The following is a 27,986-nucleotide window of genomic DNA, read 5'->3' on the forward strand; positions in this document are numbered from 1 at the left end:
GCCTGGCGGGCTCCAGTCTCTGGGGTCACAAAGAGTTGGACACGACTGAGCACATATGCACATATCTTTAATTTCTTTAAAGGGAGTTCACTACTGTGTGATTAAATTAATAATTGTTGTCTTTTACTATCTTAGATTTGGAAGAAGTTCCCTTCTAAATACATACTATTTACAACAAATTCAGATGTAAGCAGTCAGTCATCTATTGAGAGAATTCTATGAAAATGTCTTGCCACTGTTGTTCAAAAGCATGTTATTTTTTACCTCTTCTGTGAAGGTGAGGAAAATGACTCTCATAAGCTACTGTTTTAAGTAGTGCAATTCAAAATACAGTATTTTAACAATTGTTTTATATCAATACATTGTATACCTACATCATAATTATAGTACACTGGGGTGAATCATATCACTGTGTCCTTTTGGGTACATTTCTCACCTGCTTGTGTCATTGTCATAGTCATTGGGAGATCCAAGTACATGTGTGTTCTGTGTACTAGCATCATAGTGCCACAAGAATGGTATGTACATGGTAACCCACGCTATAAAAGTTAGTATGCCTGATTCCTGGTTAAATTGTCAAATGCTGGATGTTCTGTGATATCCTCCCAAAATTTTTTCTCTATTATATCTAAAAATGCTTTTTTTTTTTTTCATCCTATAGGGAAATTTAAAAAGTAATGTTCAGCAATTTCAAACAAAATGGAACACCACATTGATTGATTTTAAAACTATTAATACTTCTTTGTACATACATAGTATTTTACTTTTCTGGTTGGGTTACTGTGTGCTTCAGAGACCTTCCTGTGGTTTACTCAGCCTCTGTGTTAGTGAAATCTGAAATTTGCAAGACTTCCAGGACAAGGCTAAGGGGTAGGTATACCATTGAGTAAGGTTGGAGAGTTTATTAGTTCTTGACATCAGTAAATTGTTTTCCATGGTTTCACTATGACATGTTACACACAGATTTTGACTTTAAAGTGTCTTATCAGTACTGTAGGAAGAATGTTTTGTGGAAATGATACAGTTTAGTTAGAAAGTTTCCAGCTTTCTGAGTGACTTTACTAAAAGAAGATCTCTGAGCTTGGGACAAATCTTGGCATCTCCTCTGCCTCACCTCTCTGCTAAGGTTCAGCTGTCTCTGTAGTTAGTCTTGACTGTTGTCTCAAATGTGTCTCTTGTAGTCAAGAGTGGTTGGGGCCACGGCTGCACCTTTCTCTGTGCATTTAGCATTTCCCCTAAATTTACCATTTGAACTCCAGCAAAATAAAATGCCTCAAGTTGACTTGTGTCATTTGAAGTTTGCTCTGTCCAAAACAAGCTTCCCTGGTGGCTCAGATGGTGAAGAATCTGCCTGCAAGCTTGAGGCCTGGGTTCGATCCCTGTGTTGGGAAGATCCTCTGGAGGAGGGCATGGCAACCCACTCCAGTATTCTTGCTCGGAGAAAAGAGGCAAGCTAGCTAGAATACTAGCTGAGCCTAGTATGACCATCTCACCTCACTAGTAGCAATAACAACCTCACTTAGCCACGTCTCCTTAGATCCATTTATTTATCCTGAGAAAATAAGAGGTGGTTGATTTTTAGGTTTGCTCATCATTCTCAGGTTGGTCATTTTTTTTTTCACTTTTGAAAGACCATTGAAGAATCTATAGCAGAGGACAGTTATGTTGCAATTTTATTTTTGCTACAAACTGAAAACACTTTGGCACAGCTACTTATTTCTGTTTTCCTTAATACAAATAGAACTTTCAGCTTAATCTAGTAACATCAAATAGAGGAAAGCAAAAGAGCAGTGCCGTTTTGTTAACTTTTTTTAAGTGGAGTCATAATTTTTCAGTGACATTTGGAGACACAGCTATCATATACATAAAAAAGAAAAAAAAAAAACCTGTCTACAAAAATACTGCTTGTACATGCAATAGAACACTCTTTGTTGTTGCTAATTCAGCATATGAAGAAATAGCCCAATAATTGGAAACTTACTTGAAACCAATAACATATTTGATTCTTTTCCCCCTACCTTTGTGGGAGAGTGATTCTCAACCCTCGATCCCTTTGGAAAAGCACAGATAGAATCATTAAATTCCAGCAAACCTTTCACAGTATTTTTAGTTTCTAGAGCATATGACCACTTTGGACATTTAGCAGTTTTTATCTGCATAGTATTCTCACATGATGAGAAATTTTCCTTGATATTCCTTAATTCTCAGAGATTCAGCTGGTGTGAGTCTTATGATGTGACTGCCGCTGTACAAATGTAGAAGGAAACTGAGGCAGAAGAGGAACAGCTTCAACAGAAAAACACAGGATGTTGGTGTTTTTTCTTTCAGTGAGTTACACCCGTCATCCTGAAGGAGAATTATAATCCAAAGGAGTGACAGAACTGTAAGTATTCATTTCATTATTTTTTATGTTGTTTTAATTCATACTTGACCAAGCAGTTAGAAAAGGCTGATTCTAGATTGATGAAACACATAAATAGGTATCTGTACAGAAATACACAGTCATACTTGACTTTAAAGCCCCCAATTTAACCCTTAATTTGATAACACCTAAGGCTTTTGCAACAAGTATGATGGTGGCTCTCTTGTATATTTCTGGAGCAGTAACTGCCTTTTATATTTTGGTTTATTTTTAATGCTAAGTACAAAATCAAAACATTTAGATATATTTAACAAGTATATAAACTGAAGTTAAAGCCTTTGAATAAGACCTGTCAACAGAGAAGTAGACTACTTTCAGCACTGGAGATATTTGGATATTACCTAGACCCTGGATAAGAGAACTTACTACTAAATTTTTCTTCACTTTTAAATAACACAATAAGGTTCCATAAAAGATACTTTCCGAAACTAACACAATAAGATTCTCTAAGAGATACTTTCAGAATCACATCAGTTAAAATGTGCTCTCACTGTACTTTAGCTCCAGGTTTGATTTTAATATTTTCATTGGTTTGACCATTGCCTATGACAGAGCAAGCTGTACAGTTGGTACTCGATAAATATATCACAGAGCAGAGCCACTTAAAGAGTCTTTCCGTCCAGATTATCCTAGTGCATAGATTCACAATTAATTTGGAATCCCGACAGCATCTTATCCGTTTGAATGTGTGGAACAGTACCAAAATGAACAAGTACCACATTCTTTCTATAAATGGAAAAATCTTAAATGTGTATTTCTTATAAATTACCACAGTTAGTGGCAGTAATAATAGTTTGGATAATGAATGACTTTCAATAAAATTTACTCACTAAAAGATACTGAGGAATATATTTAATAGTTCATGTGACTACTGTATATGGCAGTCCAAATAGGTGTTAGAATGACGTCCAGTCTCTTAAGATACCATAAAATATTTACATGTTTACAAATCTCTCCAAGCCAAATGAGGTTAAGCAGCTTTCAAAAGGCAGAACTGGTGAGAAGGGGAAGAAAGTGGTTAAAATTCTATTAGTCACAGCCTCTTGTTTCCAGCCTGTGAATATGGTAGTTCCTAAAAGCAGTGACTATTCCTCTGAATATCACTTTGATGCCTCAAGATAGTTCTTAATTCCTCTAGCAGCATCACTGGATACTTACCCCTCCAGAAGTATTGGGTTTTATTTAACCAACAGTCAAGGTTTCAGGGAAAGCCTTTTTCTTTCCCCTTCCCCAAACCAAACCTGAGTTTAAGTATCATTTGTATGAGAACATGCACATAATCTTCCATCATTCCTTTCTCAACACCAAAAAGAAGTACTGATTATTCTTAGAAAAGATTATTTTTTATTTAATGCAGTGAATAGTCAACATTACCAGTGAACCAAACATCTGAAATTTGATAGAATGAAACAAAGAGAAATCAATCATCTGTTAATGGTTACTATCCACATCTGAGGTGGCAGGATATCAGGGTTGTAGACATTTGAGTAGACAGTGTCAGCACAGAACATAAATCTCACACAAAGTATAATCAAAAGTTACTTCAAACATTATACTATCAGTAAACTTTCTGTAATAACATCAGCTTCATGGAGAATAATGTCTTAGCAACAAATAATGATGGTATGTGGACATAAGCATGTTGTCATAAACATGATGCACTAAATAGAACATACTGAGGTCAAGGCCTTTCTGTAGAAAGGGAATTTAATTAACATTCTTTTAAGCACAGTGTAAGAAACAGATCAAAATAGTTCTATCATAAGAAATAGTATTTAACAACATAGCTTTAAAATAAAAATGCTTTAAAAATCAACTTTGAGATTAAATTTATTTTTGAAGTATTTTCTTTTAGAGTGAAATATATATTTCTTGCTCTAGCTTTTCTACATTTTTCCAGCATAACCCTCACCTTTACCCTATCCCAGTACATTGTTAATAAATAGTACAAAACACTTGTCTGCAGCAATATCAACCAAACTTAGTCCCCTACCAAGTCAGGGAAGTAAGACATCCTCACCAAGTTTTCTCTATAGAGGTATACTCCCTTGATAGAGCAGGAAGCTAGGTATAAAAACTACATGAGAGTCTTGGGAATGCAGTTTTTAAGTATAGGTTCTGTGGTAATAGTGAAACATTTTTAAAGGCAAACTTTCCCCTCCCCATAAGCAGTTTATTTTACAAAATAGGTTTCCATGCATTCTAATTTTCAAGAATGATTATTTTTTTCTAAAAATGAATGTAATGAGACACTGGCATATCACTTAGTACACTGCATTCTCCTCTACATTAAAATTGACACTAATAACAAAAATCATAAATGCATTAAAACATTTCAGTAACCTAATGAGAAAGTAGATATATTTTTTTTCTGTGAAATACTTGCATATTAAATATTTTTAAATGCACAGAGGCATAATCTGACATCAAACCAATGTGAATTTAATTTGCCAAATTTTTGACAACTGAACTGGGTTGCTAATTTGTTGACTTGGTACAAATTAACAGTGGTTGGTATAAAAATTCATTTATAAACATGGCAGTATTTTTTGTATCGTCCTGTAGAGATTTTAAAGTTTTAGATGGAATGATAGAAGATTTGAAAATTTTCTTTGTAGGATTTCAAGGTATGGAAAATTCTCTTGTTGAGGTGACTATACTTTCATTCATTAGCTTAAAACCAGCCTAGTCATAGCTAAATAATGTGCACAGGAATGAATATCAGGATCTGAAACTATGTAAGTTGAAATGCATCTGTTCCGTTATTCAAGTTCTGGGATTCCCCCCTCCCTTTTGAAATGTATAAAACATAGAAAACTGTAATGGATTATTTTTCAGATAAAAAATAGTCACATAAAAAAAAAACTTTAAATTCAAATTGACATTTACATTTTATGTAGATTTAATCAGAGCACAGCTGAGCATTTAATCTAATATTCTAGTTTTTCCACTTGTAATTAGAGAAGTATGTATCTCCCAATGTTAACCATTCTTACATTTGTTGTTCCAGTGTTATATTATTATCCACAACTAGCAAGGCTTTTAGGCAGCAATAGCTAAACCTTTATCAAACTGTTTCTGTACAATGGAAGTATATTTTCAAAGACATACGCCTTTGTACACTATTTACAAATTCTCTCAATCATGATAAAAAGGCAAAATAAATAAAAAACAGAAAGAAAGGAAGTGCTGCTGAGGCTGAAGGCTTTTTCTTTTATCCTCCCAAACAGATGCTGGCCTCCCCAGTGCTGGGAGCTGGCTAGCCAAGATTGTTTTTCTTCCTTTTACATGGGCTATGAGAAGGATCTGGTTTCAGTTCTTGGTATTGCACCTGTTTAAACAGTTCAGAGAAAGGCTGGTCAGGTGGCCACTTTCTGGCAAAGGAAGGAAAAGCAAAGGAATTGAGAGCCTGTGCTTGGGGGAAAAGTGCTCACTCTGGAAGCTATATGAGACCTGCAGCTGGGATGCAGAAAACAATAAAAAGACAGAGCAAGAGTCAAGGGAAATCTTGCCAGAAACTAGACGAGAGCCCTGATAGGAACTTTGCTAACAGGCCAGGATCTCCACTACCCATACACCCATACACATGTAATATTAAAAGCTGAAGCATCTCCATCTATTTTGCAGAGCCGAATAATGGTTCTTTGCAGTTTATTATGTGCTTGTTTAATATAGGCTTCATCTCCATCCAGCCCACCTTCGGGTCAGATACCAAATCAAAGACTCAACAGAAGCAAAGGAAAAAAGTACTGTTGCAACCCAGCTTCAATAGTTTGAATAAAAACATTTCTCATTTTACTCTGAAAATATTTAATGATTAACGAGCACTAATTAACCTCAAAGGATTAAGATATGCCCCCATTTTCAAAAATCAGTTACTTTTGTATGGCTGAGTCAATCTGCTGTGCACCAGAAACTATCACAACATTGTTAATCGTCTGTATTCCAATATAAAATAAAAAGTTTTAGAAAAAAATCAGTTACTGTCCCCCCCCCCTTTATTGATCTCTAAAATAGCCATCTTTAAAACTCACCTAATTCATGCAGTTTATTTAGGGAAGTGTTTTTCTCAGTATCTGCTGGCACACTTTGCTTTCATCATCTAATATCCCTAATTCCTCCTTGAGGTAATGGTGACTTCCCTTCACAAATTCCAGCTGAATCTTCCTTGGAGGAGGACTGCCCTCCCTCCCTGACACCCCGGTAGGTTCTGTATGCAATGCTCTCTCATTCCCCATCTTCTCTATAAGTTTCTTGTTGGATAACACCCCAACTGGACTAATCCCTGAGTGGCAAAATCTTCTACAGGCTTTATTAACTTTACCTGGCTCTTCTAAGACCTTCAAAATTAAATGGATATGAACGTGAAAACTCAATGCCACACTACATTAAAAATGATAAAAGCTTAAGAGAGATTGCAGGTTTATCTCCAGACCACCGCAGTAAAGTCACGTGAATATTTTGGTTTCCTAGTGCATATAAAAGTTCTGTTTATGATGTATGGAAGTCTGTTAAGGATGCAATAGCATTACATCTAAAAAAGAAATACCTTAATTTAAAAGTGTTTCATTGCTAAAAAAAAAAAAATGCTAACCATCATCTGAACCTTCAGTAAGTATTAATCTTTTTACAACAGTAACATCAGTGATCACAGGAACATAACAAATATAATAATGAAAAAGTTTGAAACATTTCAAGAATTACCAAAATATGACACACCCACAGTGAGCAAATACTGTTGGAAAAATGGTACCAATGGACTTGCTCAATACTGGGTGGCCACAGACCTTCATTTAGTAAAAAAGCAAATATCTGTGAAGCCCAATGAAATGAGGTATGCCTGCAGTAATAATTAATAATGAAATCTACATACCACTTGCACATCTGAAGGGACTCTGGAAAGGAAATCGAGTAGTTCATTGTTATCAATTGCATACGGATTCCGAAGCTTTTTTGTAAATTTATTGATTCCTGAAAAAGTGACAGATCAAATATTACTGACACCAATATAGTTTGGAGTCCAAAGGCACATTTCTGTCAAAAAAGTGTTGTGATTTGAAGATGTAGGTTAAGCTGCCTTGATTTCAACCTTGACTGACTGAGCCAGAAAACCCAGTTTCCTCCCTCCCTCTTCTCCCTTCCTTCCACCTTCCAGCTCAATGGCTGCTCTGTTTTTTCTCTTTGTGCTTCAGTGGCTTCTTCCCAGCAGGAAAGGCTTTCTATTTGGGAAACAAAGGGCACAAGCAGTGACCTATCTTGCCTTTCCCCTCAAATACTTAGAAGCTTTTTGTAGTTTTTCATCTGTGATAAAACTTGTCTACCCTACATTTTGGATTGGGATTAAGGCAAGAAGTCTGACTTAACTGGTTCCCCCTTTTCAGAAGATACACTTTTTTTTTTTCAGTGGTGGGGAAGTGTTGCTGTTATGCAAATTCATGTTTGAAAATGCATGACCTGGTGTTTTGTTTTTTTAATTTTAAACTGACCTGGAATTAGAAAAGGTTTACCACCAGCTTTTTTAAAAAAACATAAAAAGCTTTGAAGATGGCGACGCATAAACATCCTAAACCCAGCTCTTCCCACCAATACACGGGATTTACAGCTGCATATGGAACAACTGCCTCTGAGAATACCTGAAAACTGGCTGAGTGATGTCTGCACACTAACCACGAGAGAAGGCCCGCATCGAAGCAGGTAGGAGATGCAGGGGCACAGTCTCACCATAAACTCCACTCCTAGCCTGACAACTCATGGTCGGGAGGGAGCGCTCTCTGAGGAGTGAGGGTTTGAACCTCCACATGAGACTTCCTCAACTCTTAAGAATTGTACCTAGAGGGAGAAGCCCCCAAAACATCAAGCTTTTTTTCCTTCTAGTTTTGAGAAATAATTGACATACATCACTGTATAAGTTTTAAGGTGTACAACATGATGGTCTCTTGTACACATATAGTGAAATGATTACCCCAATAGGTTTAGTTCATATCCATCATCTCATATGTTGATAGATAAAAGAATTTTTCTCTTTTTCTATGAGTTGAGGGGGTGGCATTTTGCTTTTTTCCCTCCCAGTTTCACATGTAAGTGAAATCATATAGTATTTGTTTTTTTCTGACTTATTTCACTTAGCATAATGCCTTCAAATCCATTCATGTTGTCACAGATGGTAGGATTTCCTTGGTTTTTTATGGCTGAATAATATTTCATTGTATACCACTTCTTCATTCATCCACCAGTAGACACTTAAGTTGTTTCCATGAATCAGTTATTGTAAATAATGCTTCTGTGAACATGGGGGTGCAGATATCTTTTGGGGTTGGTCTTTTTGTTTCCCTTGGATAAATTCCCAGAAGTGTAATTGCTGGATCATATGGTAGTTCTATATTTACATTTTTAAGCCATCTCCATACTGTTTTCTGTAGTAGCTGTACCACTTTACATTCCCACCAACAGTGTATAAGGGTTCCCTTTTCTCTGCATCCATGCCAGCATGTTATCTGTTGTCTTTTTGATGATGGCCATTCTAACAGCCATGAGATGCTATCTCATTGTGGTTTTAATTTGCATTTCCCTAGTGGCTAGGGTTATTGAGCATCTTTTCATGGACCTGCTGGCCATTCATACGTTATCTTTGGGAATATGTTTGTTCAGGTCCTTTGCCCATTTTTATGATGATTATTTTGCTCTTGGGTTATATTGGGCCTTTATTGGATATTAGCCCCTTATTACACATATGGTTTGCTAGTATTTTTTTCCTATTCTGTAGATTGTCTGTTCACTTTGTTGATGGTTTCTTTAGCAATGCAGAAGCTTTTTGGCTTTATAGAGTCCCACTTGTTTGTTTTTAATTTTGTTGGTTGTACTTTGGATGTGATTTTCAAAAATTGTTACCAAGATCCATGTCAGGGAGCTTCTTAAAAAATGTTTTCTGCTAGAAGTTTCATTGTTTTAGGTCTTACAGTCCATTTCAAGTTGTTATTTTCGATAAGTGTAACATAGGGGTCAAGTTTCATTTTTTACCTGTGACCGTCCAGTTTTCCCAGCCCCATCTGTTGAAAGGACTGTCTTTTCTCATTGAGTATTCTTGGCTCCCTGGTTAGATATTAGTTTACCATATATGCTTGGGTTTTTTCTGGGCTCTCAATTTTTGTCTCAAAACACATAGCTTTGAAAACCAACTTGCATGTTCAGACTTACCCTCTCCAGGACCCAGCATGTAAGTAGCTGACCCAGAGGCAACCAGACCATTTGTGGGAAAGGATCATTTGCTTGCCTCCAGGCATTGAAGGGAAGTCACTCAGGGAAGACATCTGATTTGAAATGTTCAGGAGCCTGCCTGCTTGAGGGACAGAGACTGGCAGCCATCTTTTTTTTTCTTTTCTTTCCTGGCAGGAACCATCTCTCCCCAGCTACCTTGCTTCAGCCAGTTGGTACCATCTTCATGCCCACCCTCTGCCATGCTCCAGAGCACCAGCATCTCCCTGAGGGGAGCTGTCACACATCGGGTGCCCGAGGTTTTACGTCTATGAGGCAGTTCAAGATGGCAACCTAGGACAATCATTAACTCACCTCTTTGAGACAGTCTCACCATAAACCCCATGCCCAGTGCAGGTACCCAGCCATCAGGAGGAAGCTCACAAGCCCAGAGCTTCTTTCTGAGTAGCTAGGAGAGAAGTAGCTTTTGTACACCACATAAGGCACCTCAGCTTTTAAGACCTGCATCTGAGAGATGAGCCCTCAAGGCACCTGGCTTTCAAAACCAACAGGCTTGCAACCATGGAACCCAGAGGCCTATAGTGAAAGAAAATGGCTCTTAAAGAGCTCGTGAGCACTCACTCATCACAGGACCCAGCACAGAAGTGCAACTCTCTGAAAGGTGCCCAGGTTCTATGTGAAGAAAGCCCATCTACTAATATTAAGGTGTTGGCCAAAGAGGCGGGAACCTGCTGGGATACTCCCTGGGGATGGAAGCTCCTGAGTCCCATCTTTGAGCTCTCGCTGCACTGCACTTCAGAGCACCAGTATCTCTCGGAGGGGAACTTTCACACCTGTCTGGTGTCCTGGGTTTTGTGGCTGCCACCCAGGGGGATACCCCTTGAGTGTTTGGCTCCAAAGGCTAGGGGACTTGTATTCCTGGGTCTGTGGCACTATGACATTTGGAGAGACGGTTCTTGGCAGACCACCACTCCCAGGGAACCAGACAACAGACTGAGACACACCCCCTAGTCTTTCCAAGAAGGGGCCTATTTGCTTGTCTGGGAGCTTTGGCCTGAGGGGCAGGATTCTGGGCCGGCCTGCGTGGAGGAGCCTCTGGAAGGGCCGTCAGGAAACAGTGGCGGCTGGAGGACGCAGTGGTTGCCTTCTCCAGCCGGCCAGCATCTCCCAGAGCCTTGTCTGGTGCCCGTTTTGGCAACTGCTCTCAGGAGACACCCCTACATCCCTAGTTCTGGTGGCCAGAGGGCTGATGTTTGCAGGTTCTCAAGGACTGTGACCAATGGAGAAAAGAGTTCTGACACCCTCAGGGCACAGCAAGAAGTAGAGACCAAGGAGCTCAGCCCGTCTGTGAAACAGGCCTATAAGCTAATGGCTGCAGCTGAGGGGCAGGCTTCTAATTAAATACACATCTAAGGGCTAACTGTGAACCCTTCTAGACACCTCAGAGGGCTCCCTTACACATGTCTGGTGCCCCAGTTTTTGCAGCTGCCACCCAGGGGATGCCCCTCAACCACCTTACTCTGGAGGTCAGGGGAGCTGGTGTGCCTGCCTGGGTCCACTAGAACTGTAACACCCAAGAGACAGGTCTCAGCAAGCTGCCCCCAGCAGGGCACTGCACAAACGGGAGACTGCAGCGCACCCCCAGGGTTTCTAGAAAGACGCCTATTTGCTTGTCCTGGAGCTTTGGCCTGAGGCGCCACTTTCAGGTCTGGCACACATCTGAAGGCCTGCGGAGGGACGCTCAGGGAACAGAGGCCGGGGTGCTGTCATCACCACTCTCCTCCAGCACGGCTCATCAGTTGTCTCCCAGAAAGCTTACAAACTCACCCGAAGCCCCGATTTTTGTGACTGTCACCCAGGGGACACCTCCAGATCCTCTGGTGGCCAACTGGGCTTACACTTGCAGCCCCACTGTGTGTATTTGCTTTAAAAGCTGCAGCCCACAGGGCTGACTCTCAGTGAGCCTGAGTCTAGGTGCTGACTGAGCGCCTCCTGTTCGAGACGCTGACAGGTCTTGGCACATCCTCAACTCCTGAGAGCTATTAAAACAGGCTGCCCAGACCGTCAGAAAGGTTTGAGAGACAACTAAGCCAAGGCAAAGTTGAATGATCTCCTCCACAAGACCACGACTTCCAGGCTGGGAGGGGTGGCTCTTTTGTCTAACGCATAGGAACCTACATAGAGATTCAAGCAAAATGAGGGACATGTTTCAAATGGAAGAACAGGATAAATCTCAGGGGGAAAAGTCCTTCATGAAACAGATGTTATTTACCTGATAAGAAGTTCAAAGTCATGCTCATAAACATGCTCACCAAATTCAGGAGAATATGGATGAACACAGTGAGTACGTCAACAAAGAAAGAACAGATGAAGTACCAAATAGACACAGAGCTGAAGCATAAACTCATTGAACTGAAAAATACACTAGAGGGATTCAACAGCAGGCTAGATGAAAAAGAACACAAAGGATCAGTGAAACATACTAACATTTGCACTATAGGGAATCACAGACGAGAGAAAAGAGCACAGGAAATGTGTTTTAAGAAATAATGGTTGACAACTTCCCTAATCTGGGGAAGGAAACACATACAGATCGAGAAAGCCCAGGGAGTTCCAAATAAGAGAAACCCAAAGAGACTAACATCAAGACATATAATTAAAATATGAAAAGTTAAGGACAGGTATAATGAAAGTATCAAGATACTAACAACTTGTCATGTACAAAGAACCTCCAGAAGACTGGGCAGATTTTTGAGGAGAAACTTTGCAGACCTGAAAGAGATGGCATAATGTATTCAAAGCGCTGAAAGAAAAAGAAGAAAACTCGCAAACAGGAATACTACTCAGCTAAGCTATCCTTCAGAATTGAAAAAGTGTTTTCCAGACAAGCAAAAGCCAAGAGTTTATCACTAAACTGGCCTTACGACAAATGTCAAAGAGATTTCTTTAAGCCAAAAAACCGTGCAGTAAGTAGCAAGAAGACACAAGAAAGCACAAGTGTCACTAATAAAGGTAAATACATAATAAATGTAGTGGGTTAATCATTTATAAAACCATTATGAAGATTCAACAACAAATATAGTAGAAATAACTATACTATAATAATTAGTTAAGGGAAACACAGCATATTAATTTAAAAAGGGTAAAATGAGCTATGAAACATGAGAAAACAGTAAAAATCTAGAACTTTCAAATGCATTCAAACTTAAGTTTTTATAAGTAAGCCTCGCAGTTACCATATAGCAAAAGCCTACAGTAGATATACAGAGCAATAATTACTTTAAATGAACTAAATTTTCCAATCTAAATACATAGGGTGTCTGAGTGTATTAAAAATAACCAGCCTCTTCTATATGTTGTCTTTGAGAGATGAAGTCAGATGTAAGGACACACGAGACTAAACGTCAAGGGATGAAAAAAGATATTCCATGCAAATGGAAACCCAAAGAAAGCAAGGGAAGCTATAACTCATATAAGACACTTTAAAACAATCTAAATTGGAAAGGAAGAAGTAAAACTGCTGCTATTTGCAGATGATATGACTTTATATATAGAAAATCCTAAACACTCCATCAAAAAACTGCAAGAACTAATAAATGAATTCAGTAAAGTTTTAGGATACAAAAGGACTGTATAAAATGCTATTGCATTTCTATATACTACAATGTACTACCAGAGAAATTAATAACAAATTTAATCAAGAAAGTGAAAGACCTATACACTGAAAATTGCAGGACACTGATGAAAGAAACTGAAGACCAAACAAATAAATGAAAAAGTATTCCCTGCTCAAGGATTATAAGAGTTAATATTGTTAAATGTTCATACTATCCATAGCCATCTACAACTTCAGTACAATTCCTTTCAAAATTCCAATGGCATATTTTAATAGAAACAATCCCACAATTTGTATGGAACCATAAAAGTCCCCAAATTGCCAGAGCAATACTAAAGAATAAATCTGGAGCTATCACACTCCCTGCTTTCAAACTATATTACAGGCCTCTCATAACTAAACAGTATGGTATTGGCATAAGAACAGATGACATGAATCAGTGGAACAAGATAGCCCAGAAATAAACCCATGCATATATGGTCAATTACTTACAACAAAGGAGCCAAGGATATACAATGGTGAAAGGACAGTCTCCTCAATAAATTGATGTTGGGAAAATTGGACTGGCACAGCAAAAGAATGAAGCTGGACTATTATATCATTTATAAAAATTATTCAAAATGGACTGAAACTTGAATGTGAGATCTGAAACCATGAAACTCCCAGGAGAAAACATAGGTGCTAACAAAGTAAACAAGTGGGACTGCATCAAGTTAAAAAGCCCAGCAAAGGTAACCAACGAAATGAAAAGGAAGCTACAGAAGGAGAAAATATTTGCAAATCCTATATCTAATAGGGGGTAATAGGCAAAATACATTAAAAATGTATACAACTGAATAGTCAAAAACTACAAACCAATTAAAAAATAGGCAAAGGATATGAATAGATGTTTCTCCAAAGAAGACAGATGGCCAACAGGTACATGAGATGCTCAATATTACTAATCATCAGGAAAGCCAAAATACAAACCACACTGAGGTACCACTTCACACCTATCAGAATGACTATATCATCAAAAAAGACAATAAATAACAATTGTTGGTGAAAATCTGGAGAAAAGGGAACCCTTGTGCACTGCTGGAAGAAATGTAAATTGGTGCAACCACTATGGAAAATACTTTGGCCACCTGATGCAAAGAGCTGACTCATTGAAAAAGACCCTGATGCTAGGAAACATTGAAGGTAGGAGGAGAAGGGGCCGAGAGAGGACTAGATGGTTGGATGGCATCATGGACTCAATGGACATGAGTTTGAGCAAACTCTGGGAGATGGTGAAGGACAGGGAGGCCTGGTGTGCTGCTGTCCGTGGGGTCCCTAGAGTTGGACAGGACTGAGCGACTGAACAGCAGCTATGGAATAAAGTATGGAGGTTCCTCAAAAAATCAAAAATAGAACTACTACTGTACTATCATTTCACTTCTGGGTATCTATCTGAAGAAAACAAAAACATTAAAAATACATGTGCACCCCCATGTTCATTCAGCATTATTTATAATAGCCAAGACATGAAAGCAACCTAAGTGTCCGTTCATGGATGAAAGGATAAAGCTGTGGTGTACATACGCACAATGGAAAATTAGTCAGCCATTTAAAAAAAACAAAACTGTGAAATCTTGCCATTTGTGATAACAAGGATTGACCTCAAGGGCATTCATTATGCTAAGTGAAATAAGTCAGACAAAGACAAATACTGTTAAGATTTCACTTACATGTGGAATCCTTAAAATACAGACAGAAACAAAGCTCAGAGAAAGCAGACTGATGGTCACCAGAGGTGGGGCAGTGGGAAGTGGGTGAGGGAGTCAAAAGGTACAAATTTCCAGTTGTAAAATGTCTTGGGAGGCTTCCCTGGTGGTAAAGAGTCTAGTGGTAAAGAATGGTAAAGGTCTAGTGGTAAAGAGTCCACCTGCCAATGCGGGAGACGTGGGTTCGATCCCTGATCCGGGAAGATCTCATTTGCTGGAGAGCAACTAAGCCCGAGCACCACTACTGTTGAGCCTGTTCCATAGAGCCTGCACTTCACAACTAAAGATTAGCCCCCACCTGCCACAACTTGAGAAAAGCCCACACAGTACCAAAGACCCAGCACAGCACAAAAAATAAGAATTTTTAAATGTCATGGGGACTATAGTTAATAATGCTGTCATAAACATTTGAAGGTTGCTAGGAGAGTAGATCATCACAAGGAAAAAAATGTTTCCATTTCTCTATCTCTGGCATTGAAATTTTTAGAAGCCAATTTTCCTTCTAAATTACAAGAAATTTAAATTTAATGCTTGCAAAAGATGCTGCTGTGATTGACTTACTTGGATCACTTCTTGGATTAGAATGGCCAAGAACCATTAAAATGAGGCATATCTACCCAAGCTAAATTATCCAATGGTGAACCCTCTGCACTACCTGAAGAGCAAATATGGATGAGGGGTAAACAGGTGAATTTGGAGCTAGTATACAAAAAATAAAAACTTGATGAGGTAGAAATGTCAAGAAAGTGAAGTCGCTCAGTGATGTCCGACTCTGCGACCCCATGGACTGTAGCCTCCCAGGCTCCTCCGTCCATGGGATTTTTCAGGCAAGAGTACTGGAGTGGGTTGCCATTTCCTTCTCCAGGGGATCTTCCCAACCCAGGAATCGAACCCAGGTCTCCTGCATTGCAGGCAGACACTTTACACTCTGAGCCACCAGGGAAGCCCAACAAGAAATGTCAAAATAACGTATAAAACTAGAGGTATCTATTCCTCATATTCTATGGTATAATGTAGAATTTCAGTTGGATAAGTCTACTGTTTTAAATTTATATTGCACTTAATAAACTACCAAGCATAGTCACATAAACATAAACAAAGAGCTTTTTGTGAAATCAACAGACTGGGTCACAAACCAGAGCATCTGGGCTCTTCTTCAGGGATTTTGGCAGAATAAGCTAATGCAATTATGATTTGGTCTCTGTCTCCCCATGTGAGACCCATGTCTTAAATTTCTGTTTAATATTTCAGCAATCACCTACCACTGAAGGAATACTGTTCTTTGTTTTATTTTATTTGATGAAACAAGAGACCCAAACACATTCTCTGAAAATTATGTTTAAGACAGCTTGCCAGTGAGGCCACCCCAGGTTATACTGCCAGATGTCTGCCATGGGCTCCACTTTCTGACAGCTTGGGGAAAAGAAACCAGAAGTTCCCCACCTATCACAACTGAGATGGCAGGTCTGACCTGGGTAGGTTAGAGGTAATAAACTGCCACACCTAACGCCCTACCCTAATGCCTTCAATAAAACAGCATCTGTTTTAAATATCAGAGGAAGGAATGAAAGAACATACAATCGGGTCCCAAGAACATAGTGGGGGAAATATCTCTTCTTTGGATAGTGAAAGCACTCTCCTGTTTCTTTAGATTATAGGAATTAAGACAAGAAAACATAATCATCCTTCCCTTCACTCTCCACTCCCTACCCAAGATGTAAAGGTAATGATGATATAAAGGGCAAGAGGCTTGCTCAAGATATGAAAAGACAGCCAAAAAGAAGAGTGAGATTCAAGGATTTTAAGACTGGGGGGCCTGGAGACATCAGACCCTTTTCCATTTTATTCCTGCATATTTCTTTAAAAGCCTTGATAGGAAAAGAACGAAACTTCCCTTTTCATCTTTTTACTTTCAGTGTGTAAGTCCATGTTTTCTGAAGTTAAAACCCATTTGGCTCTCTGCATTTTGTATAAGTTTAGTAATCTCTGGTGGATGCAGGCCAGGGGCATGTAGAGCATTCTACCCAGTCTTATATATATATATATATATATATATATATCTCATTAATGTAGTTTTATATGTTCATCAATCTCGGAGACTGAAAATTGAGTTTTCCAACCAAAAGAATTTTGTTGGGTGAGGAAAAACAAACTCCAAACTATGAAGAGTGCTGTAAGTACCACCTTAAATAGAGTCTAAAGTGAAGTCGCTCAGTCGTGTCTGACTCTGCAACCCCAATGGACTGTAGCCCACCAGGATCCTCTGTCCATGGGATTCTCCAGGCAACAGTGCTGGAGTGGGTTGTCATTTCCTTCTCCAGGGGATATTCCCGCCCCCGGGACCAAACCTGGGTCTCCTGTATTGCAAGCAGACACTTTACCATCTGAGCCACCAGGGAAACCCTAAATAGAGTCTAGGTACATAGAAACTGTCAGCATGCAGCATAGTTGCATTAAAAATTAGGATACTCCCTCCCCAGAAACTACCTTCAAAGTGGGTTTTTACATACGCATTTGGTACACAGCAGAGGTTTTTGTTCCCGAGCAGCCTTCCGATGCCAAAGGCCCTCTTCCCGTTTCCTAGAGGTGACCTCTTAAACATGCAGCCATATATAGTACCATGTTTACGGACGCTTCCACAAAATAAAGTACCACAGCACAAAAGCATATTGCCCTAAATGCACCATATAGATCGCAATGCCTCTGTTTACGTGTAAGTGGTGAAAATAAATCAGAGTGATATCTAGACAAAGCTACACTTTGATGTATGGAGAATCTGCACCACTACATGTTTATAGTATGATGGAGCCTAAGGTGCTAGATAAGAGAAATGGATTTTGCAGGTAGACCTAAATCTTCAGACTGTTGTGATTTTTAACTGGCCTGTCTCTCTCCATCATAGAACAGCTTCATGACCATAAATACAGGGAACTGCTGACAGTGTAACTCATCCCTTAAAAACAGTTTGTTCTGAGCAGCTATGACAGTCTTTTTTTTAAGGAGGCTTTACTTACCCCAGACAAGGACAATGTATCTCAGCGGAATGAAGTACAGGATGGCTGTGAACGCACAGAGGGCTACGATGGCCAGCCAGCTTAAGAACGGGACGGTCCAGTTGAAAGTACTGAATGAGAAATCAACACATCAGCAATCTGAGCACTTTGCACTTTTCTCAAAGATGAAAACGAATGTGATTCAAACTCTGGACTACGGATCTAGCAAAGACGTACTTCTTTTGGGAAGAGATGCCAGTGGTCGTGGGCTTTCCTGAATACAGGACCCAGGTAAGGGGTGTTGACACTAACCCCTCCACGCTGGCTGAGATGACTTGAGGGTGTAGAGTCGTTGTACTACTTGAGTGACTCCCTATGGTTTAAAAATCTTCTAAAGCTAGTACTCCATCTCGTTTTCTCCAACTTCTCATAGAGGAGAATGCCCCTGGGCCTACCATTCTTTCTTCTGTGAACTCTCACATAGGATTACCCACACTGGAAATAAAATATTGCCAGCAATTGTCTGTAGACCTAAATGTTAACACTGTTGTGGAAATCCTCAGAACTTGAGAAATCCTTGGAAAAATAGTTTCCACTTCAGCTATGTTTCAGATGGAATGAGAAATCAGCAAGGAGAAATCTTGTAAAAACTTTTGTTACCATCATTGCCCTCCTCCCAGAAATACATCGATAATTAGGAAATAAAGTCAACATTATCTGCTATTCTCCCTGCATTGTTTCCGGCAAAGGAGAACATGGCAAATGGTAAATTTGAAGACTACAAAGGAAGTTTAAGCGGAAAAGGGTGGGTTTTTGATAATGGAGGGGTTGGAAGCAAGACTTGAGTATTGACAGTGATAAAACATTAGAACAAAGAACAGAAGTGGGATCAATGAACAAAAGAAGTTGCAGAACAGTACCAAGAAGATGGGAAGGACTTCAGTGGGACAAAAAGAGGAAAAACCATGACAGAAGGCAGACGGAACACAGAAAGACAGATATGTTCAGGCTTTCTGTGTAGAATATCCGTAGTAAGTCTGATAGTTTTTAAGAGAGGGTGACAAAATTATAAACAGACTCACTGCGTGGAGCCCTCAAGGTTAGGTATATGAACCGTGTCTCCATTTACAGGCATACTACTGCCTTAGTGCTCGGCCTCCAAGGAGGAGCTAACGTATCTCTGAGTGACTCTTTAGCGTAATTTAATGAAAACAACCAAAATAAGTAGCAAATCTGTGTTCAAAGCCTAGATTCTGTTATGTGACTTTAGGTGGCCGACCTCTCTGAGCATCAGCTTTCCTGGTATAAGATGCAGACAGCTTTTACTGTATCCAGGAAGCCTGGTGGTGATGGCAGCATGTTTACGGGAATCAAGGTGATGTTATTTAGAGCCATTAAGCTCTGGAAGTACTGTACGGCACTTCTTAGCAGTGAGAAGGACCCCAAAGACACTTGGAGAAAATATGGAAATTGTACATGATACGGATAACTGTCAGTGTTTAGTTCTTCTAATTTCCTGGTAATGGATGCTCTATGCACTTGGATTGGGTTTTTCCAGAGAAGCCTGTAATCCAGTAAAGGATGTTTGTCAAGAGATTTTCTCATATACTACCCCTCAGCCTAATACTTAGAAGAGTTATTCCTTAACTGTGGCATATGACTTGCTTTTTGTCTTCTCTAGGTCACGTCTCCTAAATTTTTTTTTCCCCCAATAAAAAAGCCCAAGTTGGGTCCAACTGGGTTTTCTTACTTTTAGTAACTCTTGGGGTCTGGCTTTTCTGTTGTGTTTTTCTATGTCCTATGGCCAGAGTGAGCGTCCTGTAATTGTCACAGGTAAAGGAGCATGCCTTCACTCCTCACTGACACCTGTAGTTCCCTTGCTTCTGCCCGCTGTGGAGACAACAGAACGCTGAGGGTCTGTTTGCTCTCCCGCAGTTGAGCTCAGAGCCATCCGTCACACCACTGGATGTGCGAGGGCGCTGGCTCCTCACGCAGAAAACCCTCCTCCTGGGCAGCCTCACTGAAGTGCTCCTGTGTTCTTATTCCTCTTGGAAGGATAAATGGCAAAGAATACCAGTATAGCTAATGTCAGGGGGAGAAAAGACTGCTCTTTTTATTTCCACAGTGCATCATGGAATCTAAATCTAGAATGTGATCTTATACCATTTCCCCCCAAGAGATGCTATTCAAGAAAGTTCTGGAAGGATTATTTCATAACAAGATGTAATTATGGAGACTTCCATTTTGTACTTAAAGATTGCATCTAAATCTGCTTTCTAGATAGATCCATTTTATCCCATGTGACTCCAGGGGAGTTTCTCTCTTTTTAGTAGTCCAAAGATGATTATGCAGAAGAGAGATTTCCTGCAAGACTCTCTAGATTATAGGCCATGTTCCTGTACCTCAGCCTGGACTTGTGTCTCTGTCTATCCCTTAGAAAGTTCGACCAAATCCAGTTTCCCCAAGGCTGGTCCACAGCCACGACCTTATTTCCTTCAACTGGCCATGGTCTTTCCCAGTACCTGTCTGAGGTCTGCTAACACCCAGAGTTACAAAGAAGCCTCGCCACTTCAGGCAGTCACAGTCCTGACCTCAGAGCTGACCCAGGGTCTTCTGCTATAAATGAGATATTCCTGTTGGGTAGCCTACACACTACCTCAGGGAAAGGACAACACCCCGGAGGGAAATGCTCCATGTCAGACTTCACCCTTTGCTTCTGAGATAGGTTGTGGAGAACAAGGAGACATTCTTAGAGACGGAAATAACATGAAGAAGAAGAAAGATGTGGAAATCAATCTTGAGAAGTCTGATACTGAATGTTGCTTAAAAGTCCCATTTGGGAGTCAGAGGGCTGTTGCGTCTAATGTGAGAAAGTGGAAACTCAGCACCTATGCATGTGTGGAAATGTATTAAAAATTATACAAAATAAAATACATTATGCCTTGAAACATGAAAGGCACCAGATGAATGACCCATACCTTTAGTTTAAATAATTTACTCCTTTCAATTTCTGTGTATGCTGAAGCATCCAAATCTGCTGCAGACTTTCAGTTATGAATAATAAACAATGAATAGAGATATGAAACTAGAAACATACAGGCTTATCCAGGTATAAAGCACCCCTTCTTGAACAGACCATTTAGAAATCATTATGCAGGCCAATTTTCATGTAGTTCAGTGGCATGGGCCCTTAGTATACTTTTTACTGATTATTAATTATAAATCCACCTTACCATTTTTATAATTAAACAGTTGTTTTAAAATATATATTAGTAAGTAAGATGAAGTAAAACACAAATTACGTTTCTTAATTTTACTTTTGTTCTCCGTGAAGCTCTATTTCCTAACTTTTAAATTATAAAAATTGTTTATTTTCTAGATGACAGAGTATTAGTTTACTTCATCTATAATTATGATCTCAGCTAGTTAAACAGAATTGAAGGACTATTTTCCAGGGTGCTATTTATAATTTTTTTAAATTTAACTTTATTGATGAAACTGTTAACTTGACCAATAATAAAATGCAGGTGTGTCTTGATTACCTGAAATCCTCATTTAACTTTTTTTTTTTCCTATTGCAATTTCATATTCTAAGAACAAAGTCTTGCTGTGAAAATGTGCTAAAATTTAGGACGGTGTTATTTTTTTCAAAGCTAAAGTATGACTTCTTTCCAACCAATATGTTCTAAATTTCAAGGAGGAAATTGACAGAACTTTCATAAAACCAAAGACTGGCAGAAACAAAGTAAATAATGATGAAACTGAGCAATAGATCACCCAGACGGAGTGTCCCCTGCCAGAAAGAATGTGGCATTTCACCCTCTGAGAAATAAATGGACACTGTCCCCCAGAAAGCCAGGGCTCACATGTCAGCATCACTCACTTTTTTATCCTTTCGCCAAAGGAAGCCACTTCATCTAGGATGTTCTGGACACTGATACATACCTCCTGGATGGCATAAATTTTATTTATAAATCCCTTTTTTTCACTGTCCTAAAACAATAAAAAAAGAGAGATTCTATGTGAGTTAAGGTATCTATATCCTTCAGGGCTTGAATTCTTTTCATTGTCAGCACTGTTACAGTTTTAAACTTAGATGAACTTCATTTTTCCATGGATGTAAGTGGCTGCATGCAGCCCCTGAAAACTTTAGATATGAAGGGAGGTCAGCAGAAGAGTACTCGGCATTGTAGGCCTGTGGCAGTGTGACGGTGGCTGCAGGGCACAAGACTCACAGTCCGTGGCTCTCGCCCTGATGAACAGAAACATTTCAGCAGGCGGACGGGAAGCATAAAGATGTAAGAGGAAGATCAGGTCTCAGAATGACCAAATGTGGGACCTCTGCTGGCCCTGGGCCCACCACGACACGATGCTTAGCAGACCCAGTGTTCTGGCCCACCACCCACAGACCTAAGTTTGGTCTTGGCTCCAGATTATTTTAATAGCAGGGAATGCTGGGTGCAAATAAGAAGACCTGTGAGCAATGAAAACTAAAAAAAGAAAATTTTATTTTAAAAATAGAATCAAACTGAAATTCAGTAAGTGTACACTTCTAGATAAACCACCTTAGGGGCAGCAAAATACATAGCCTGGTCCCTGTCTTAAGAATAAGAGCCACATACTTCATGCTCTATTAGTCAGGGTTCTAACTAAATATTTTCCCCCATTTGTATTTAATTCTTCTTTTAAAACTTGTGCTGGCCCTAAGCAAAGCTGGTGTGTGCTCCAGCGAATGGGTGCGGATTGAGCACCCAAAGAGTGGTGTGAACCTGGGGGGTGATATGCACGTTTCTTAATTTTAGACCCAGAGGAAGAAATAATGGTGGCCTTTCACGATAGAAAATTCTGCTTAGTAGCCTGGCACCAAAGGCACTTGCCTAGGCTGTTTGGTGGAGACCATCCAACCCATGACTCCATCTCTCCATGCCAGCTTGAATCTCTGTGGAAATGTAGATCCAATTTCATTACTTTTAACTTCTTCTGAACACTTGCACGCCTTGCCAGAACACTTGAGACCTCATGTGGCAGTCAGTGCTTGCTGGAAGCAGCCAGGAAACCAGAATAATAATGTCGTCATGTTGCACATTTACATACTGACTTTCATTTTAGCAGAGTCTAAAGCACTTTGCACTGTGAACACTTGGCTGGGGCTGGCATCCTGCCACCTTGGAAAGCGAGGGCAAGTGAGTGACAGGTGTGTGGGCAGCCTCCAAGGACAACAGGGTACAGTGGGACTGGGGACGTGGATGCCAGTTTTATAACATGATCTTTAGATACCAGATACTTAGAGCCTTCACTTTAAATTTAATTCCCACGGGAGATATTGCCTACATGATTCATCTCACTTATGCCAAACGGACTGTCAGGCAATGAGGTAGATGAAATGCATGAGGCTCAAAGTTTAGAGGAAAATTACACACTCTCAGTGTCTTCAAAAGTTGCCCTGTCTTTAAAAGTTGCCCTTCACTTGTCATTATAAACACAGGTGCATCAATTTCTGGTGTTTTTTCCCCTTCCCAGGAATAAAACAAAATGCATTCATTTCACCTATGCAATTGTACATTTTAGAATAAAATGGACAGCCAGTGGCTCCTCCTTGTTCCTTTCCGAATTACAGAATTGGTCTGCTCTAATAATCTACACGGCTTTCAGTGTTCTCCCTCAAGCACCAGCTAAGTTCATTTACATTTATGAAGTAAAGTGTTCTCACAAAATATTTTTCTACATGCAGAATAAATCAAGTTAAAGATGAAGCATGCTGGTTATACAATGAAAGTTCATTGAGAATAAACTCAAAAAATAACCAGTCTGAAATTACGAGGTGAATATTTCTTTCACAATAGCAGTAAAACGTATAAGACACTTTGCCGTACCTTAACAAGAAACACACAGAATCTATAATCTATATAAGAAATTAGAGATAATGTATTTATGCAGTGGAATACTGAATATTAAAAGAATGTATTCTTTTAGTTGAACATAAAGGTTTAATTTTGCAATTTCAAGCAAATCCTAATGTTTGGTGTAAAGTAAAATGGGGAGAATTTGATGAAGTATTTTTAAAATTTGTTTGGAAGAGTACCTATAGCTAAGCAATGTTTGCAGAAGAGAAATAATGAGAAAGCATTTATTGTACCAGATATTTAAGTAATTAAAATATGAAAGATGAGCATTAAAAGAGGAATTGTTGTATAATAAAGCACCATCATAAATCTATCATGAAGAAGGAAATATTATGTTACTGGGTAATTGCTTTAACTATTTGGGGAAAATTATATTAAATCATGCCTTAATAGATTCTCAAACCTATTTGAGATAGCTCAAATCTACCTCAACATCTTTCTCAAACTGAAGTACCCCAAATATACATTAATTTAAAAGCAAATAACTAAAAAAGAATTATAAAAGCAGAAGAAAAGATAGGTAAGTTATTTACTGACCTTGGAATAAGAAAGAACTTTCTAAACATACAAACAGTGAAGAAAATCACAAAGAAAAATAATTAGTAGCAAAAGTTATATAAAATTAAAAACACATCAAAAGTTATAAATTTAAAAGGCTAAGTGGGAAAAAAATTTTCAACAAATATGACAAATGAAGGGATGGGATTTCCAGTATATTCAACAAACACTGGAAACAATTTTCACAGCAGTTTTTTTTATAGTAACAAATCATGAACATGTTTGGTATAATTAATTATGTTAATACAAACGGTGGACTATTAGGAAACCACAAAATACTGCTTAAAAGAGTGAAAATACTTATAATCTACTAGAAATTTAAAAGAATGGGAAGCAAATATGATATACAGCATAATCCTAACTTATTTTTGAAATGGGTAGGATGGAAAAATGAAGGGAATATGTCAAAATATTAAAGGTAAAATGGATGTTTACCTTCCTCATGCCTTCCTATAATATTCAAATTCTTTGCAATCAATATATTCTAATTTTATAACCAGAATAGTTCCCTGATTTTCTACAACATCACTATAAAAGTAATAGGGATAGAAGACATAAATGAATCAGTACTCACTGGACATGATTTTATATGGTTTATCTGTTTTTTCCTTAATTTATTTTTTTTGTCTTCTAAATTATTTTTAGAAAGAAGTAGAATGTAAACATTCACTGGTTAAGCACCATAAAGTGCTCTTCACATAACTCATTCAATCCTTACCACCATCCTACAATGTAAATATTTCCCCCCACTTTACAGAAGGAAAAACTGAGGCTCAGGGAAAATGACAGCACTTGGAACTAGGACTACAACTAGCCAACTCCAGAGCCTGTTCTCTGCATGATATGCTGTGACCTCCTCATTCTGCCCAGGAAGATTGCAGTTCCTACCCAGGATCCCTGTGAGGATAAACAAGAAAAAAAGACTTGCAAAGATTTAGAAATGTATTATTGTAAACACCATGATCAGCAAGAAAATGAAATCTAGAACCTTGATTCAAAAATGGAAATTGGAAGATTGTTAGAAACCACCAGATTTAACATTAATAATGCAGTGTGCAAATATAAAATATGAGCCCTTCATTAATAAGATGTGTCATTTTAGGCCTCTACAAAGACTATTTTTAGTAGATACTTTAACTGTATCTTTGGCTAAAGAGTTTTTTAAAATCTGCTCATTTAAAATTTTCTTTCTTTCTTCTGCATACCCATCCTACCCCCAAGCCTGTCACCCCTGGCCACCAAAATTCAAAATAAAAAAGTCTGGAGTGTTGGCAAATTTTGAAAAGGGAATGCTTTAGGATAAAATTTTTTATTTTAAAATCTTCCATCAAATTCTATATTCCTCCACTGAGGTCTCCAACCAATGAAGTAATTACTCTTTATATACAGTATATGACCCCAAACTGCAATGGGTAATGGAATTGCTCTGTGTTGCTTTCCAATATTTCACACTTTTTTCATTAATGTTCAATACTTTATTAGTAGAGAATAAATTGGTACATTTCTTTTATTGTCATTTTTACTTTCCTTTATAAACCAGCCTGGATGGAAAAAAAAAATAGGGTAGTTAGTCATCGAAAAGCTTGGAAATGACACTATTGTTTGTTTGTTTTTAATGTATTATTAAGGTTTCTTTTGAAGATGTAAAAAGAAACCTGTAAAATAGAACTATAACTATAAATCTGAAAACATGTGAGATATATATTATACAAGTTTTTTCCTAATAATTCCATATGACTTTTAAAATCTTGTTATTTTCAATAGTCCACAAAATATTAATAACTGCACGCCTGAAATACAGTGATTCTCTCATATTCACCTATTTTACTGTCGTGTATCCCATTAGAAAATGAACTGGATTTTTCCAAAGAACTCTCTAGTTCCTAGCTGTGAGATATTTAGAAAATTCTCAAGACCTAAGGAATCAATATGTACTCCTTATAGATGGAGAGAATCCTGTTCATTGACTTTCAAACCAAAGTAACATGTGCTCCCATTCACAGATTCTGTTCCGAAAGAGAACGAGAAGCCGAGGTGATGGGTGTCAGGGGATGCGTGTTCTGTGGGGTCGGGTTCCTTGTGCACCCAGCTGCATCCTGCCACAGTCGCTCACACCAAAGAGGTCACTGGCAGTCCTGTTCATGTCAGAGAAAATGAATCTGTTGGACACCTGTGCTGTGTTCAACATAGCAGGCGTGTAGAACATGTTGCTCAAAATATTGATGTTATAAAATTCAACTTATTTTACTTTCTAGGGTGAGAGAGTGTCTTAAGAGTGTAAAGGGGGAGTGCTATGAAGTCTCGTATTGGGATGAGCACAAAACAGAACTGTCTTAGGAAACCAGAGCATATGTTCACCTTACTGATGATCTCCCAGAGGAGGCGTGCAGATCTGCACCCCAGAGAGCTCATCTGGACCATAATTTTGCTTTGCCTTTAATGTCCTGCTAGGTAACCTCGCAAAAGGTGAGCAGTAAGACTTACATTTGCTATGAGACATAATCGTGATAGTTTACTGTTGACTACACCTCTTCTGTGAGCAAACAGAGCACCAACTATACAACTGTGTTTGGAATATGTTTATGTTTCATGTGATTTATTTTTTATGCTAAAGATGGTTTTAGTGTACAGCTTTCTTAGTTCACTCAGTAAAATGCCCTGCAAAACAGACTTCCTCTCGGATCTATACTTCTAACCTAGGGAAATATTCGACGTATAGGTTGAATAAAGGCACATAAAGTGGCGAAATGTTTTCTTCATGGCAATATTCCTTCTTTTTTTCAGGCATAGAAACCTACCTTGCAGCCTTAAATCTAGAAAACTGAAATTCTCAGAGAGATTCTCAACAACTCACAGGGACTCTTGACTCCTGAATCTCATCCCAGTGTCTTATTCAGTTTTTATGATATCAAATCATACCCAGGTTACTGGGTGCCGTGGCTCTTTTTCCAATATTCACCTTGAAAATAGGAACCCTCCACTGAAATATTAGAGGAGTCTCTGATACAGTTAAGAAGACAGATGGTGGGGGAGCTTCCCTGGTCAAGAATCCTCCTGCCCGTGCAGGAGACACGGTTTTGATCCCTGATCTGGGAAGATCCCACATGTGGCAGAGCAGCGAAGCCCATGCGCCACAACTGCTGAGACTGCTCCAGAGCCCAGGAGCCACAGCCGCTGAAGCCCGCGCGCCTAGAGACTGTTCCGCAACAGGCGAAGCCACCAGAATGAGGAGCCTGCAAGCCGCAGCTGGAGAGTAGCCCCCACTCGCCGCAACCAGAGAAAAGTCTACGCAGCAACCAAGACCCAGGACAGCCGAAAATAAGTGAATACAGACTTAAAAGGGAAATAAAGTCTGTTTTGTCTGAAGTAAGGATTGCTACCCCAGCGTTTAAACAAAAAAGACAGATGGACAGCATTTAAGACAGTATATTTTCTTTTAAAAAGTAAGAAGTAAGTATTTGCTACCCCCATTGTTTTCAAAAAAATAAAAGATGGACACCATTTAAGACAGAATATTTTCTTTTAAAAAGTAAAACA

General features: G+C 38.9%; 1 protein-coding gene and 1 long non-coding RNA gene across 13 annotated transcripts in view; one reads left to right on the forward strand and one right to left on the reverse strand.

Annotated features, from left to right (window-relative positions):
* The first annotated feature begins 46 nt into the window (after positions 1–46).
* On the forward strand, positions 47–27,955 carry LOC122700615. 3 transcript variants are annotated; one of them, XR_006342823.1, is made up of 5 exons: positions 47–277; positions 662–870; positions 2,209–8,116; positions 26,705–26,915; positions 27,234–27,955. It is a non-coding gene; the product is annotated as an uncharacterized LOC122700615 (long non-coding RNA). The 3 variants fall into 3 exon arrangements; XR_006342824.1 differs by lacking the exon at positions 26,705–26,915 and having other exon boundaries at positions 48–277; XR_006342822.1 differs by lacking the exons at positions 26,705–26,915; positions 27,234–27,955 and adding an exon at positions 9,812–13,769 and having other exon boundaries at positions 48–277.
* MCTP1 (multiple C2 and transmembrane domain containing 1) overlaps positions 5,618–27,986 on the reverse strand; it is a 560,075-nt gene continuing 537,706 nt past the window's right edge. For all 10 annotated transcript variants that reach the window (XM_043913616.1, XM_043913624.1, XM_043913620.1 and 7 more), the window contains 4 exons: positions 21,872–21,981; positions 18,010–18,119; positions 7,296–7,393; positions 5,618–5,753 (listed from right to left, as the gene is read on the reverse strand). In XM_043913616.1, the coding sequence (XP_043769551.1) occupies positions 5,682–5,753; positions 7,296–7,393; positions 18,010–18,119; positions 21,872–21,981 (390 nt within the window). In that variant the 3' untranslated portion in view covers positions 5,618–5,681. The remainder of the gene's footprint in view (positions 5,754–7,295; positions 7,394–18,009; positions 18,120–21,871; positions 21,982–27,986) is intronic.

The sequence above is a fragment of the Cervus elaphus genome, chromosome 9 (genome assembly GCF_910594005.1).
Source record: "Cervus elaphus chromosome 9, mCerEla1.1, whole genome shotgun sequence".
In the NCBI taxonomy this organism is placed as follows: Eukaryota; Metazoa; Chordata; class Mammalia; order Artiodactyla; family Cervidae; genus Cervus; species Cervus elaphus.